At 35.1% G+C, this 14,314-nt stretch overlaps 2 protein-coding genes across 4 annotated transcripts; both read right to left on the bottom strand.

Annotated features, from left to right (window-relative positions):
• Positions 1–2,747: 2,747 nt before the first annotated feature.
• On the bottom strand, positions 2,748–3,320 carry LOC138187134 (uncharacterized). The gene is made up of 2 exons (XM_069127617.1): positions 3,005–3,320; positions 2,748–2,932 (listed from the first exon to the last, which is right to left on the bottom strand). The coding sequence occupies exons 1-2, from the start codon at positions 3,318–3,320 to the stop codon at positions 2,748–2,750; spliced, it is 501 nt and encodes a 166-aa protein (XP_068983718.1).
• A 6,803-nt stretch (positions 3,321–10,123) lies between these two features.
• sax (type I BMP receptor saxophone) lies at positions 10,124–14,238 on the bottom strand. Of its 3 annotated transcripts, none has more exons than XM_069127885.1 (8): positions 14,026–14,238; positions 13,828–13,915; positions 13,351–13,532; positions 13,028–13,268; positions 12,686–12,954; positions 11,642–12,282; positions 11,323–11,554; positions 10,124–11,206 (listed from the first exon to the last, which is right to left on the bottom strand). In XM_069127885.1, exons 2-8 carry the CDS (start codon positions 13,892–13,894, stop codon positions 11,069–11,071), a joined length of 1,770 nt encoding a protein of 589 aa, XP_068983986.1. In that variant the 5' UTR covers positions 13,895–13,915; positions 14,026–14,238; the 3' UTR covers positions 10,124–11,068. The 3 variants fall into 3 exon arrangements, with proteins under 3 accessions (XP_068983986.1, XP_068983988.1, XP_068983987.1); XM_069127887.1 differs by having other exon boundaries at positions 13,351–13,545; positions 14,026–14,044; XM_069127886.1 differs by lacking the exon at positions 14,026–14,238 and having other exon boundaries at positions 13,351–13,545; positions 13,828–13,972.
• Positions 14,239–14,314: the final 76 nt, after the last annotated feature.

The following is a 14,314-nucleotide window of genomic DNA, read 5'->3' as shown; positions in this document are numbered from 1 at the left end:
CGTACTAGTTGCGCGATTAAGAGGAAAACGAAGGGAAAGGAACTAATGAAAGTAAAAATGAGTGATTCCAATTTTAGGCTTTATGTATTACGTATGTATATTATATATACATACAGACACTCGAGGTGATTTAACCGAGTATAAATATTTAAATACGAGCGTAAAGTTTAAGTGTAAACTATAAAAAGAAAAAAGAAACTCAATCTGATTGCCTTGTTTTTTATGCGAAACATTTGAAAGTATCGAAGAAAACGACTTAAATTGAAAAAAAAAAAGCAAAAAATATTATAAAATGCATGCGTACATGATAGATTTATATGTATATGTATCTACATGTGCATATATGTATAAATGAGATATAGATACATACACACGAGGGACGATAATAGGAAAAAGAAAAAAAAAAAACGCAAAATATTCGATGTAGCAGGGATGGGAGGGTGGGAATTTTTGGGAAGGGTGCGGGTGGGGCGGGGTGGGTGGTCTTAAGTGCAAAACAGATTAACGAAAGTCACGATATAATTCTTATTTATTAACTAACTTAATCAACAATATTTCCATAATAACAGCCGATAGGATGAATCGTTGAAAACGTCACAACGGTGTTGTAAGATAAACATTTTTCTTAACTCAAAGTTATAAAACAACTTTATAAAAGTTCCAGTCTCTTATAAATACAACCTGCCAATTTCACAAGGGTATTAGAAAAGAAAGACTCGCACGCGAATTTCGCGCGTGCACACTGTGTACGTTCGTAACGCACATGTTCTAGGCAGTAACTATACCTAACAAAGTACACGTAACAATTATTCGGTTCATCAAAAGACAAAGTCTCTTCTAAAGGGTTTTCTCCGGATTTTTTACATGCGTACTATCTGTGTTCTTATCGGCGAGAAGAGTTGCAAAATTGCATTAGATCATCGTTAATCGGATAAACGTTCGATCGAGCGACGTGAAAGGAAGAAGAAAAAAGAAACAAAGAAGAAAATACGGATAAAGAATTACACGTACGAATAATTGTACATACGTATGTAGCAATCGCATTGCCAGTTACAGGAGAAGGCGCGAGACTCTTTCGAAGGATAATTAGTCGAAGGAGATCGACTCGATAGGACGATAGATACGCAATGACAAGTCGAAGAGGCGTGTAAATTACAAATAATAACGAACAATACAAAATGACAATAATTAATCGATGGTCTCGAAGAAGATCACGAACAATGGAACAACAGTTTTTCCTTTTCGTTGTTAGACAAACTAGTAAACGTTCGTCTATAATCTTAGTTTCCTTAGATTTTTCATAAAACTCGTGTCGAACGAAACACGGTACTGATATCGTTATAGAAAAGGGCGCGTCGTGTGTAAAGAAAGATTGAACGACACGCGCCGCGCGATGTCCAAACGATATAGAAAAAGGTTAAAAATTAATTAACGAGCATACGGTAACTTTTAACACGAAAGATGTACGTATATTGAATTATTCGTGGGACAGTTGGTTGACCCACGCAGCCTTACTGGGCCTTATTAAAATATGTATCTTTGCATCATTACTAAAAGTCTATGTACTAATTTAACGATAAAGCATAAATATTTAAACGAACAAAACGATTACAAGATTGAGAGCGAGAGAGAGAGAGAGAGAGAGAGAGAGAGAGAGAGTGTGTGTGTGTGTGTGTGTGTGTGTGTGTGCTTGTGTGTGTGTGCGCGTGTGTGTGTGGGTGTGTGTGTGCGTGTGTGTGTGTGCGTGCGTGTGTGAGGGAGGGAGGGAGAGAGAGAGAGAGAGAGAGAGAGAGAGAGAGAGCAAGTGACGAAGAAGAACGCGACGATACGAGGATGGAAGAAGTATAATAGCGATGGGAGATAGGAGAGAGAAAAGGAAAATGTAGCAATTGAGAGGGAATAGAGATATACACGCATACGCAAATCCACGTGAAAGTCATAAAATTATTCGTGTTGATTAGTTTGATTGGACTACACTAGCAATAACGAGGAGAGAAGAGAAAGAAAGACAATGTAAAATGTCATTTGATAGAAAAGGGTAAAGGATTACGAAGAAACGAAGATAGTAGTACGTACAAAGCTTTCGAATGGCAAGTAAATAATTAATTAATTTAAACGAATCGATGTTAAAGATTGCCTGTTTATCCGATACGATTTCAGTCGCGTTTGTTTCTTTCGGGAATCAAACCGATGATTCGGTAATAACGAGAAAGGATATTTTTGAGGAAAAAGTGTAGACGAAATACAAACTACAATGAAGGTAGTTTATTTAAGAGTTATTAATAGTTTGTTATTTATTTTTTATTAAAGAATGAGAGCGAGAGCGAGAGCGAGTACGAGAGAGAAGAAGAAGAAAATACGTGTGCGTGTATCGGTGAAAGCGAATGAGGGAACGAAAGAAGAACAAAGTATTTCGCCATTTCGTCGTTTGCCTAACTACAAAAGCGAGAAAAAGAAAATAAAAAAAAACTGATTGCGTCCAAAGTAAGATTTAAAGCAACTTTAGACAAACACATTTCCAATATCGATAATGGACATTTCGTTAACTGCCCCTGTTTTCTCTTCAACTACGATTATTATTACCATTACCATTATTTCCCTAACTCTTCCTTTTTCTCCTTTTTCTCCTTTCCAATTACTTCAGCCTCTACTGTTATCGTTATCGCTAACTCTGTCATCAACGCCACTGTCACCGCTGTTTGCTGCTGCTACTGCTTTTGCAACTATCGCCACCGCTATTGTTATTACTAGTAACTATTACTAGTACCAGCGTTATTGCTAATGTCAATTCCTTTATCATTATCAGTACTATTACCAGTCCATTGGTCACTTTTGTTCATTATCGCTATCGTTGCTACCACTATCGCTACCACCATCGCCGCCATCGTTCTCCCACTATTATCACTAACATTACTGAACACCATCATCTCAACTACACTACAATTATTCTAATTCTGCTGTCAATAGTATTATGAAATAATACTTGTACCATTATAATCAGTACCATCGTCGATTCTATCATCATTACCCCTGACAAAAAGATTGTTATTATTAGTCCTATCAATGCTACTAGTAAATCCATTATTAGTAGTATCGCTGGCCTTACTGCTGCTGCTGTTGCTGTTGCTGCTGCTTCTGCTGCTGCTGCTGCTGCTGCTGCTGTTACCACCGTTGCTGCTGCTAGTGCTACTGCTACTGCTGCTACTGCCGCTGCTACTGCCACTGCTACTACTATCGCTACCGCTATTACTACCGCTACTACTACCGCTACTGCTACTGCTACTACTATCGCCATTCCCATTACATTGGAACGCTGACATTTGATACGTCTATTATCACCTTTATTACCATTTGATCTTTCTTTCATTTTTCGAAAAGAATATTTTCTTCGGTGGAAATGTTAGGAGCACGTAAGGGTCTCCGCAAAGCCTTTAACAAGCTCAAGGACTGCGTTTATTAACTACTTTATTATAAAGAAGAGTAACAATAATAATGCCGATAATAATAACAAGAATGATAACGATAGTACTACCGGTATTAATATTAATATCAATATTAACAATAATAACAATACTAATGATAATAAGTACAATAATAAGGATAAGAAAAATCAGAATAAGAATATTATTGATGATCAGATGATGATAATAATAATAACAGCAAGAATGATGATGGTTCGTGCTGTTAAAATTAGTATTATTATGATAATTATTTCTATTACTATTACTCCTATTCCTACTCCTACTACTAATACTATTACTATTACTATTACTATTACTATTACTATTACTAATACTATTACTATTACTATTACCATTACTATACTATTACCATTACTGTTACTCCTATTACTATTACTATTACTATTACTATTACTATTACTACTACTACCATTACTACTACTACCACTACTACTACTACTACTGCTTCTACTACTACTACTATTACTACTACTACCACTACTACTACTACTGCTTCTACTACTACTACCACTACTACTACTACTACTACTACTATTACTATTACGTACTACTACTACTACTACTACTACCACTACTACTACTACTACTACTACTACTACTACTACTACTACTACTACTACTACTACTACTACTACTACTACTACTACTATTACGTACCACTACACTAAAGCTATTACTGTTACTACTGCTACTGCTATTGCTACTACTGATGCTGTTGTTATTACTATTACCACTAGTGTCACTACTAATACTAGTACCATTACTCCTACTATTACTCTATTACCACTACTATTATTATTATTACTATTGCTATTATTACTACTACTGCTGTTGCTGTTACTGTTATCATTACTAAAATTGCTGTTGCCGCCGCTGCTGCTGCTATTACCACTGCTGTTACTATTAGTACTATTAGTACTACGATTAACGATAATTATAACGATATTGATGGTAATAGCCGTTACGATAATAATGAGTATAGTTGTATAACAATAATAATAACGTTGATTATATTAATGACAACGATGATGACGATGATGATATAGTGGTAACAATAATTACGATACGAAAGTAATAATAGCTCGTAAGAGACGACGAAGAAAATGTGTTCGGTTGTAAAACTTTTACCGAAAGCAATTAAGTCTATCCTTTCTAGATTAAGGTTTTCCAAGGGAAAAAAGAAAAGAGTATAAGGAAGAATAAGCAACCATGCAGATTCAAACTATTCGCTATCGATTTAAGAAAGAATAACGAAGAAGCAAGAAGTCGATACTTTTTACTCGATCTGTCATCTCAATCAGTGTCCTTGTATCTTCGGTAATGATCTAAAACAATGATACCTCTTATCGTTCCTATTTATATAGATCGCTTATATAGATAATACATTAATTCACGAGAAAGGAAACTTGTAAACATACTGTAATCATCCTTTACCTCGCTGAAAGCGAGTTTTTTTATCTTGTCAAAGTAATGCTTGCACGTATACACACAAGGTCGTCAAAGTTGGTTAATTTAAGTAAAAGATTCTAGTGATTACGGAAAGGAGAACAGAACGGAAGGATGCGAGCCAGGGAAGAACGAGTGTGCGTTGTGAGTTTCTGTGAACGAAGATAGAAAGAAATTGAGAAAATGAGGTTGCAGTAACGATAATGACAAATAACGATGAATAAACGAAGACGAATAGAGCGAGAATGATAGGACGAGCGAATGGAGACAAACATTTCGTACGAATCGTGGCATATGGTTGATTTCTCAGCAACGTAGAAATATTACGTCCATACATAAGATAGGAATGTGATGGTTGGCGATAGTCGCCGTAGGAACGATAGAGATTCGAGCCTGATGAAAATGACGCGAAGATCGACTGCGAGCCAGAAGAACGGCGAACGTCGCTTATAACGTCGAAAAGTAATATGCTAATCGCGTAGTTACGGCGCCAGGGAGAAGAGTAGAATTCTTCAACGAGATTGCGTTTTCATAGCGAAACTAGAAATACGAATGGCCTTGGCTTTCAGACAGAGCGAAACCACCGAAACCGTGGAATGCGAAATGCTGCGCTATACGCGATGCGTTGACAATTAATCGTCGATTAATTTCTCCAATTACCAAAGTCACGTACAAAGCGAATCTACGCTTCAACGATCGCCTTTTATTTATCGTACTCGCGGCTACAACTTTCCTCGATTCTTTTCTCTCGCAAGCCGATCCCTTCGGAATCTAACGATACCCGTTAGGTGCCAGCCTCGTTCGCTCGCACTCGCAACCCCGCGGTGTACTTAACGAGCGAATACTACCTTCTATGCATGTAGATATTTCCAAGCAAAAAGAGAACGTGAACGGTACGTTGGCAAATGCGAAGAAAGGCATCCGCCAGCCAGTGACTGGCGACTCGTCTTCTTATTGTTAGTCGAGCAGGAAAATAATAGAAAAATCGACCAATTATCGATCGGGTATCGTTTTCTTTTTCTTCATTCTCCTTTCTACGTCCTTAGCGCTTGCAGCTGTTCACTCGGTAAGAGACTAGTCTGATCTCGATCGCGATATGGCTGTGTATCGTGTCGCGATATCCGCGTACAACTGATCGATCCACGTATCTACCATGTTTTCCTTCTCGTCTTCCGAAACAACGGAAAGATGGAACTCACGATCGAACCTGCCGATCGATCCTCTATGTATTGTGCGATGCAGATTCAAAGTGCCTTATGACAATTTGTTCGTACCGTAAGAGCAACGCGTATACCGGCTTACCACGAATAACGAAATGCTTGCGAAACAACTGGTAAGGTGTAAAGGAAGAAGAAGGGAAGGAAATGTTAGGAAGAAAAACGTTGCCCTATCGACGATCGAGCAGGAGCGTCGTTCGATCCGTCAAGCGTACTTATTCGCGCTGTTATCGTACGCGACGCGTCGAACAGAATAGCAGAAACGAGTTCGAAGAAAAGGAAACGGTAGATAGGGTAGAGAGGTGGCAGGGTACGAAAGGAGAAGAAAGAGAATGAGAAACAGCAGCAGCAGTGATAGTTGTGAAAAAGTAGGTAAAAAGCTAAGTAATCACGACAATGACGAAGACAACGACGGTGAAGACGAATGTTTGCGAATGGAAAAAAAAGACGGGAGAAAGATCGCGTCGACACGAGTCGAGCTCGAGTTCACAAAATTCGCGTTAAAAATTATTTACCGCGTTCTTTTCGCGATTGGCGGCAATCTCGTTGCATCGTATTCAGCTTCGACGATGTACAGAATACGTACGATACACTGGCGCTCGTAAGTGTGTGCACTTTCTTTTTGTTTAAAGTCTGATGTATATCTGAACGCTGATAAAAAGCCTGTAGGACAGGTTAAAAATTAACTTTAAAATTCGAGAACGCTACGCAACTACGCTGCTTTGTTCGCGTTCTCGGAAAACTGACCGAACGCGTCGTTATCGAGATTGTCGTTCTCTTTTTTCTACCCAGAAATCGAATCCAACGATTGACAAGTTACCAAAGAACAGTTGCCACTGTCGATGACCAACAATTTTCCGATTACTTTCAACAATCGTTAATTGTCATGAACAGTACTCTTATAGCATTCGTTCATTTTAGAATCGTTCGTTATTCGTACCAGTTTCCCGTACTATACGCGATCTATAGATTTTTGCATTTCTCTCCTAAATAATTAAAAATCCGCGCTATAATTATAGCATACCTCGCCGTACTCTATTTGACAAAAGACTATGAAACTATTAAAAGAGAAATCTAAAACTTAGCACTTGTAACTCGTCTAATATTTGCCAATACTATTCGTTAGTAAATTATTAGGCAAAAATATTCCGATCGTCAAGATGTGTACACGTATATTCCATGCCATTGATTAATCGTATTTCGATCGCGTTTACGAGCCTTTCGATCTCGCAGCCCTTTCTTTCGAAACTTTCAACGCCCGTAAACCGACGTCCAAAAAATCTATCTTGTCTTTTCCTCCTTCTTTTTCATTTCATCCGACGTCCATACACATTCTCGCACACGTTCAATCGGCATCGATTCCATCTACGCGAAATCTGTTTCATTCTGTCTTAGAGCGACTATCGCGATAAATTATCGTCGTGCCTCGTTCAGATTAGTCAAGTTACTCGAAATCAAGTCTTTCGAGTGCAAGTAACCTGACTTCCGCTGGAAAATAAGCATTGTACAAGATGTGGTAATTGGTGGAAATTATCGACGTTTCTTTTCTAGTCGATTCTTCTTCGTCGCTAGCTTCCTCGTCTATCCTCTCGATTATCCCCGAAATTTCGCTCTTGCTTGACACCTTGTTCAGATTAATCAAATTATTTCGATACAAACGACTTGAATTCAAGCAACTTGAAACCATCTTACCGGCTTGAACTTGTTATCTGCTCTATTCTTCTTCTCACTAGTTAATCGCTTGACACCAAGTGCTCGTCTACGCGCCTTCTCCTCTCACTATCTCTCTGTCTGTCTGTCTGTCTGTCTCTCTCTCTCTCTCTATTTTCTCCGTTGCGTTTCATAACTGCGAAACCACCCTACGATTTTCAATTTTTCTACAGGCGAAAGGTACAGAATCAAATGGCTAGCAATGTTATTTACAAGCACAACACAAATGATAACTTTTCTATTTTTCACCTAATATTAAATGATAATAAAACGTTTCTTTTTTCACGCTTGATCGAGCCTCCATGTAAAAAGTGAAAATTCTTGGGTAGTTTTGTAATTATTAAACGCATTGTATCTACACTACCGTCCATGACTATTTTGGACATTTACAAGTTATCGCAAATATATAGGATATAATTCAAATGAAAGTCTTTCGTCTAATTTGAACCTCCCGTCGTATACTCATTTTCTGATAGAGCGTTTCTTTAACGGTATCTACGTTTCATTTTCATATTACCACTATTTTGGTAATTGTACGAAAGCACTGTCAAATGCAAAACTTAATGTACGTTACGAAACTGAATATACTTGGACTTGATTAATTAGCGTGTAAACTAAACTGCTGTAACTAAACTGCGGACTTTTATGCATTTATGGAAAATTTGATGGTACAAAAGTGCACACAGTGTATACAATATGCAAAGATCTATAAAACATCCAAAATAGAGTGTTCATTATAATATTTGAAAGGTGAAACGAATTTCTATTTAAATTCCGTTTCATTGCCTACGTTCATTAAAGTATAAATCGCTATAAATGCCATTCCTTTAACGACTAGTGTATCTTGAAAACTGAAAAATGCTAAATAGTCCAATTTAACTTTAATTGAAGAGAACAGTATGGATGGTAGTGTTCTATTTATTTATTTATTTAATATATAGTTATATCCGTCTGTCCGTCCGTGCGCCTGCTTGCATACTACCCGCCTAACTTGCATGTCTGGCTGGCTATCTGCCTGTCTTTCCAGATTTCTCCCTGGCTGCCTGTTTGCCAGCATTCGGTTCGCGACAAACGTGCCAGGTTGGAATTATGTATCGTAAGGTAAACGAGTTAATTCCGTGTACAATGATCTGGTTTTCGTCTGGAATATCTAGATTAGCGATCGAGAATGAGAGGAAAGAAAAAAGAAAGCTCGGAGGACGATCGCGAAGCGAGTGTAATGCGTCGATCGATAAAAATCTCTATAAATCCGAAAGCGAGCTATTAGGGGAAAAAATGCTCGCCGCTCGTGCGATCGCGAAAGGCCTACAACTCCTTCGAGTTTGAGATTTCTGCTTCTATATACATAATTATTATTGTACATAAGCCTCGAAATGCGTTCGCGATCGGCTTCCTTTGTAATTAATATTGTATTAATAAGTGTGAACGTAATAGTTGTAACTATACGGTGAACGTGAATGCTTTAGCTGACGTTTGAAGCGTGTGTTAATCGACTTACGCGTATTATTATTGTTAACGATATACAATTGTATTTACTTTTATAAAATAATGTCGGATATTGTAATTAAAATTCTATACCGAAACCATTCTGTATCCACGAGAGACGAATAAATAAAACGATGAAAACGACCCATATCTCATCCGATCGATTTGATCGATTCGAAGAAAAACCCGCAGATACGTCGCTATCCCTCTATTTACTTACATTCCCCTTCATTTGTCTACGTTTGAGATGTAATCTTCTGAAACACTTCTGAATTTTTCCAAATTCGCTTTTTTAAAAATAACAAGGAATAAGATTGTTAAATAGGATTGTAGAGGGGTAGAATTGAGGTTAAATGGTAAAGCAATTGAATTCCCTTTTAAAAAGTGATAATAGCGTGTCACCTGTTCATAAGATATACCGCACTAAGAAATTTAACACTTAAATTACTCGTTATTTCAGTCTGATAACTTAAATTTGTAATGTATTGGAGTATTCCCCTAAATTTTTCATCTATTTTTCTTCGATATCTAATTTATAATGATTATTCATTAAATACTATTATTGGATATTTACTATATCGATTATTTATTAATACTTTTCTCGCGACAATATTTTTGTCATAAGAACATCTACATTTCACAGTAATTTCACTAATTGATGTTGATGAACATTCGACAAGAAATATTCTAAGGAGAAAGAACAGATCTATTTAAAAATAGAACGCCAAAAGTGAAAACAATCGAAATATTGATGAATTTCATGAATAAATTTCTTTACATGGATGACGATACACTAACTATGATTTTTATTACAAATCTTGTTAACATTCATACATGTCATATAAAAATAATATTATGCCGAAAAGATATATGTACTAATAGTCTCGTCTGTTTATTAACGTTTTGAATATATAGCTGTTACCACCTGCAAAACATTTCCTAGTGATTGATATATATGTGATATAAAAAACCTATTGTTATTTTGATGAAGATTTTGTTACCACTTATATTTATAGTTGCTACTACAATTATAACAACTATTTATTGAGTTATCAATTGTTATAGTTATTATGTTATAATTACAGTAAATAATCTAGCTAATTAAGCACGTTAATTATAATGAACACATCAATAATTCTCAGCCATTGGCAATAATAGATGATCGCATCTCCCTTTCTCTCAAGTAGTTTAAAAATTCTCTTAGAATAAAAATGATAGAAATTTCATTCTTTACATAACAGAGTGGTAACTTATTTACCCAATTAAAATATCCGATATAAATGAATATTCATTTATACTAGATAATTTCACAAAGCGATGAACATATTCTTCGCCAGCTTAGTCAGACTATTTGAGACGGCTGAGGCTTTACGGTACTAGAAACTAATAATAATAGTAATTAACAAAAAAATATTTCTTTTTAATTTAACTACTAAATACACTATACAAGGACACATAATATACTACACAAATATTATCCTATAAATCGTAATATACAATATTAGAATCATATGAAATAAGATTTCATTTCATTTTGCCTCAAGTATCATCTTTCAACTCAAGATAATTATAAATATATTTATAATAAAGTAAATGAGTAGCACAAACTTTATATAATTGTCCTTCATTTTTGCAAAGAAGAAATAAATTTACAGAACAAGCCACGCAGCTTATTTTCTTCATACTAATAAATATCTGCATAAAATAATACGTATCCATACATGCTACTTAATCAAGAGACAAATGGACACGTGTGTCATTAGCTGCCAGTTTAACAAGTGTTTTTTTTACTCTAAGAACAGGTAGTCGTGCTGCAGGTTTTCCATGCCAGCATTCTTTCATTAATTTCCCCAAACCAGCCAATGTCTGTAAAATATATATTATTATTATTTTGATGTCTTCCTAAGAAAACAACCTTTTCACATTTCATTCTTCTAAAAAAGAAAGTTCCAAAGCAAAAAATTAATGAATTAAATGCGTACTGGATCAGAATGCCATCTGTTAGGAAGAGGTGGTCTGTGTTGATCCAAACATACTAATTTTCGCATTTCTTCGATAGAAGGTTCTTGACTATTAGAAAGCCACTCAGAATATGGTGCTACATATTCTAATGCAACACCGTTACTTATACACCTCCTGCAAACTTCCCATAATATCAATCCTAAACTGTATATATCAGCTCGTCTGAAGTTCTCCAAACATTCAACGTTTATCCTAAAGAAGTATTTTTAGTTTAGCGATTTAACGAGACAACTATTAAAAAGCTATTGTTCGAAAAATATAATTAAAAGTAATACATACGTTTGCTCAAGAATCTCTGGGCTCATATATCGTTTTGTACCTTGTTTTAAATCGATTCTATCTGTAGCCAAACGATCTTGCGTTACAGCTAATGCAAAATCAGCAATTACACAACTACCATTAGTTTTAACAAGAATATTTTTAGATTTGAGATTACGGTGTGCCATGGCTGGTTTCCCTCTAGTTCCATGAATTTCTGTATGTAGATAAAGCAATCCATTCACAATACTCAAACAAATACTGAGTGTTTGATGATGTGTCAAAGAATGAGGTGTTCGATTTAAATAATCGAAAAGCGAGCCCATCGGGTGATAATGAGTCACTAGCCAAAGTTGAGTGCAACTTGCTCTACTTGTCATATCACTTCCGACGTAACCGAGAATATTATCGTGTCTCGATGGTAGCAATTGAGAATAAACTTCTGTTTCACGAGCCCAAGCTGCTTCATCTCGTGAAAAATATATTTTTACAGCAACATTTTCACCATGCCATATTCCTCTCCAAACTTCTCCACCAAATCCACCATTACCACCGCTACCAAGGCATTCCACTAGTGCCACTTGTTTAGCCAATGTTCTTTGCACCAATAATGGTAAACCAGATCCTGATCCACTAGTTAAGCTTCTTCCATCCAAGTATTCCTATTTCAATATACAATTTATATAATATTTATGTTTAAAATGTGAAAATTACGAAATAAAGTAGAAGATGTAATAGGAAGAAAAGAGAATCAATTTTTATATTTCTGAACCTAAAATGAAATGAATTTTTAATAAGCATACAAATTTGTAGTTTAATTGCCTACATAAAAAAGAAAAGAGAAAACATGTAACCATATTATACCTATATTTATGTTTATTTGTTTAATTATTTCGTGTTTTCCTGAAAAAGCTTATATCGCTGTGTTTAATTGTATCCACATATAATAAAATTCTCTTAATGCTATAAATATAGCTGACAATAAACATATAAATATATATATGAAAACAGATTAGTCTACATTCGAACTTGAACAACTACTACAGGTAATATTTTATATCATACCTTTAGTGTGCTATCACCAGCTGCAGTTGCTTTTAGTTCATGAGAATGATACGTGGTGGATGTTGGAGAAGAAAATGAGAAATGTAAGATAGATGACTCCATTTCAGAATCTATAACAAGTTTATTACGCCTTGCAGCCAATGTCCTTTTTTTACGAGTCCTACATACCAATAAATAAAACAGCACTATTCCAGCAATAATACAGAATCCAACCACAGGACCCAAAATTGCCAATGTTAATTTAACTGCATAATCTTCTTCAACAACATCTAAAAAATGAAACATAATTTGTACAAAAAATATATATAAATAAAAAGATAAAATTATGTGTATAATATTTACCTCCATTAAAGTCATGTAATATTGGAAATGGCCCGCCATTGCAAAAATCTGTTTGGCAACATTCAACATGATATTGTACACCTCGTGAGGGTCCACTTACATGCCTCTTTTTAGTAACACTTTGAATAATACGTGGTGGCAATTGCTTATTACATATTAATAACATTTGATCTATCGTCGAAGTACATCCTCTACTTACACTTTCTATACCATCTGGTTGTCTTACTCTAGATTTCCAACACTATTGAATATTAAAACATACATTACTTCCCTAATATTCTGTAATTTAATGACTTTCTATACAATATTACAAGAGATATTACAGTAACTGCATTATAGCAGATTTCAGAATATAAGCAATCTGGTCCCTCGCAAATATGACATTTAAAACGTTGTTGCCCAGTCGAACTGCCATTAAAAGCCATAATAGTATCTATAGACTTTTGTGATTCTTCACTTTCAACAGAAAAATCATTTTCTAATAAAGAAAACTTCTCTTCTTCTCCTAAAAACGAGTCCTGTTAACCATTGAAATATATTTCAAGATATTATGAAGCATTATTTATAATTAGTGCATATGCACACTTGTATGCAGTTATTCAGATAAATGTGCATCAAATTGAATAATAATGCCAAATCAATAAAAAAAGATTAGAAAAAATTCAATTGAAAGAATAGCAATAAATGTGTTAGATGCTAGTATGAAACATTAAATAAGAAGAAAATAAACGATTCGTTTCTGAATTGTTAGCTTGTCATTAGCATAAAGTATTTGTTTAATTGAAAAATACATTGCCCACCTGGACATAATTTGAGTATCAACGATAATATAAAATATGTGATAAACATAAAATCCGCCATTGCCATGCACGTCAAAACATTGAGGAGCTAAAATGAAATCGACACTTTTTCAAAATTCTTTTTTATGCGTGTCTGTCTACAATGAAATTAAAAGTAACTTCTATATTTCTACAACATGAATGAAAAATTTAACATACATGCGATCAACATTGAATTGGCGGTATTTTATTTTCATATTAAAAAAAGAAATATCTACAGATGTCGTTACTATCGTTTTATTCCGTTCATATGATGCGTCCAAATGCGTATATTGTATGTATATATATATACATATATAAAGCACACACACATATATATATGTAATGTGGTACCCTATAGCATGAATTTAGCTTATTTTTGTTTGGTAATATCGATATATAAATTTGGAGCTAAATTTGAAATTATCAGTACATATATGACAAGGAAACATCAAGGCCTGTTACACAA

The sequence above is a fragment of the Bombus flavifrons genome, chromosome 14 (assembly GCF_040668555.2).
Source record: "Bombus flavifrons isolate JBK064 chromosome 14, iyBomFlav1_principal, whole genome shotgun sequence".
NCBI lineage: Eukaryota > Metazoa > Arthropoda > Insecta > Hymenoptera > Apidae > Bombus > Bombus flavifrons.
The sequence above is the reverse complement of the archived record's forward strand: the minus strand, read 5'-3'. Positions and strand labels throughout refer to the sequence as shown.

Excerpts from the sequence above, each read along its gene's own strand:
- sax (XM_069127885.1), bottom strand. The coding sequence starts at position 13,894 with ATGGCAATGGCGGATTTTATGTTTATCACATATTTTATATTATCGTTG. Across the intron at positions 13,269-13,350 it reads TCTGCTATAATGCAGTTACT|TGTTGGAAATCTAGAGTAAG; the intron begins GTAATATCTCTT and ends AATATTCAATAG. Across the intron at positions 11,555-11,641 it reads CCAGAGATTCTTGAGCAAAC|GATAAACGTTGAATGTTTGG; the intron begins GTATGTATTACT and ends ATACTTCTTTAG.
- LOC138187134 (XM_069127617.1), bottom strand. The coding sequence starts at position 3,320 with ATGTCAGCGTTCCAATGTAATGGGAATGGCGATAGTAGTAGCAGTAGC. Across the intron at positions 2,933-3,004 it reads TGATGATAGAATCGACGATG|TTGAGATGATGGTGTTCAGT; the intron begins GTACTGATTATA and ends ATTGTAGTGTAG.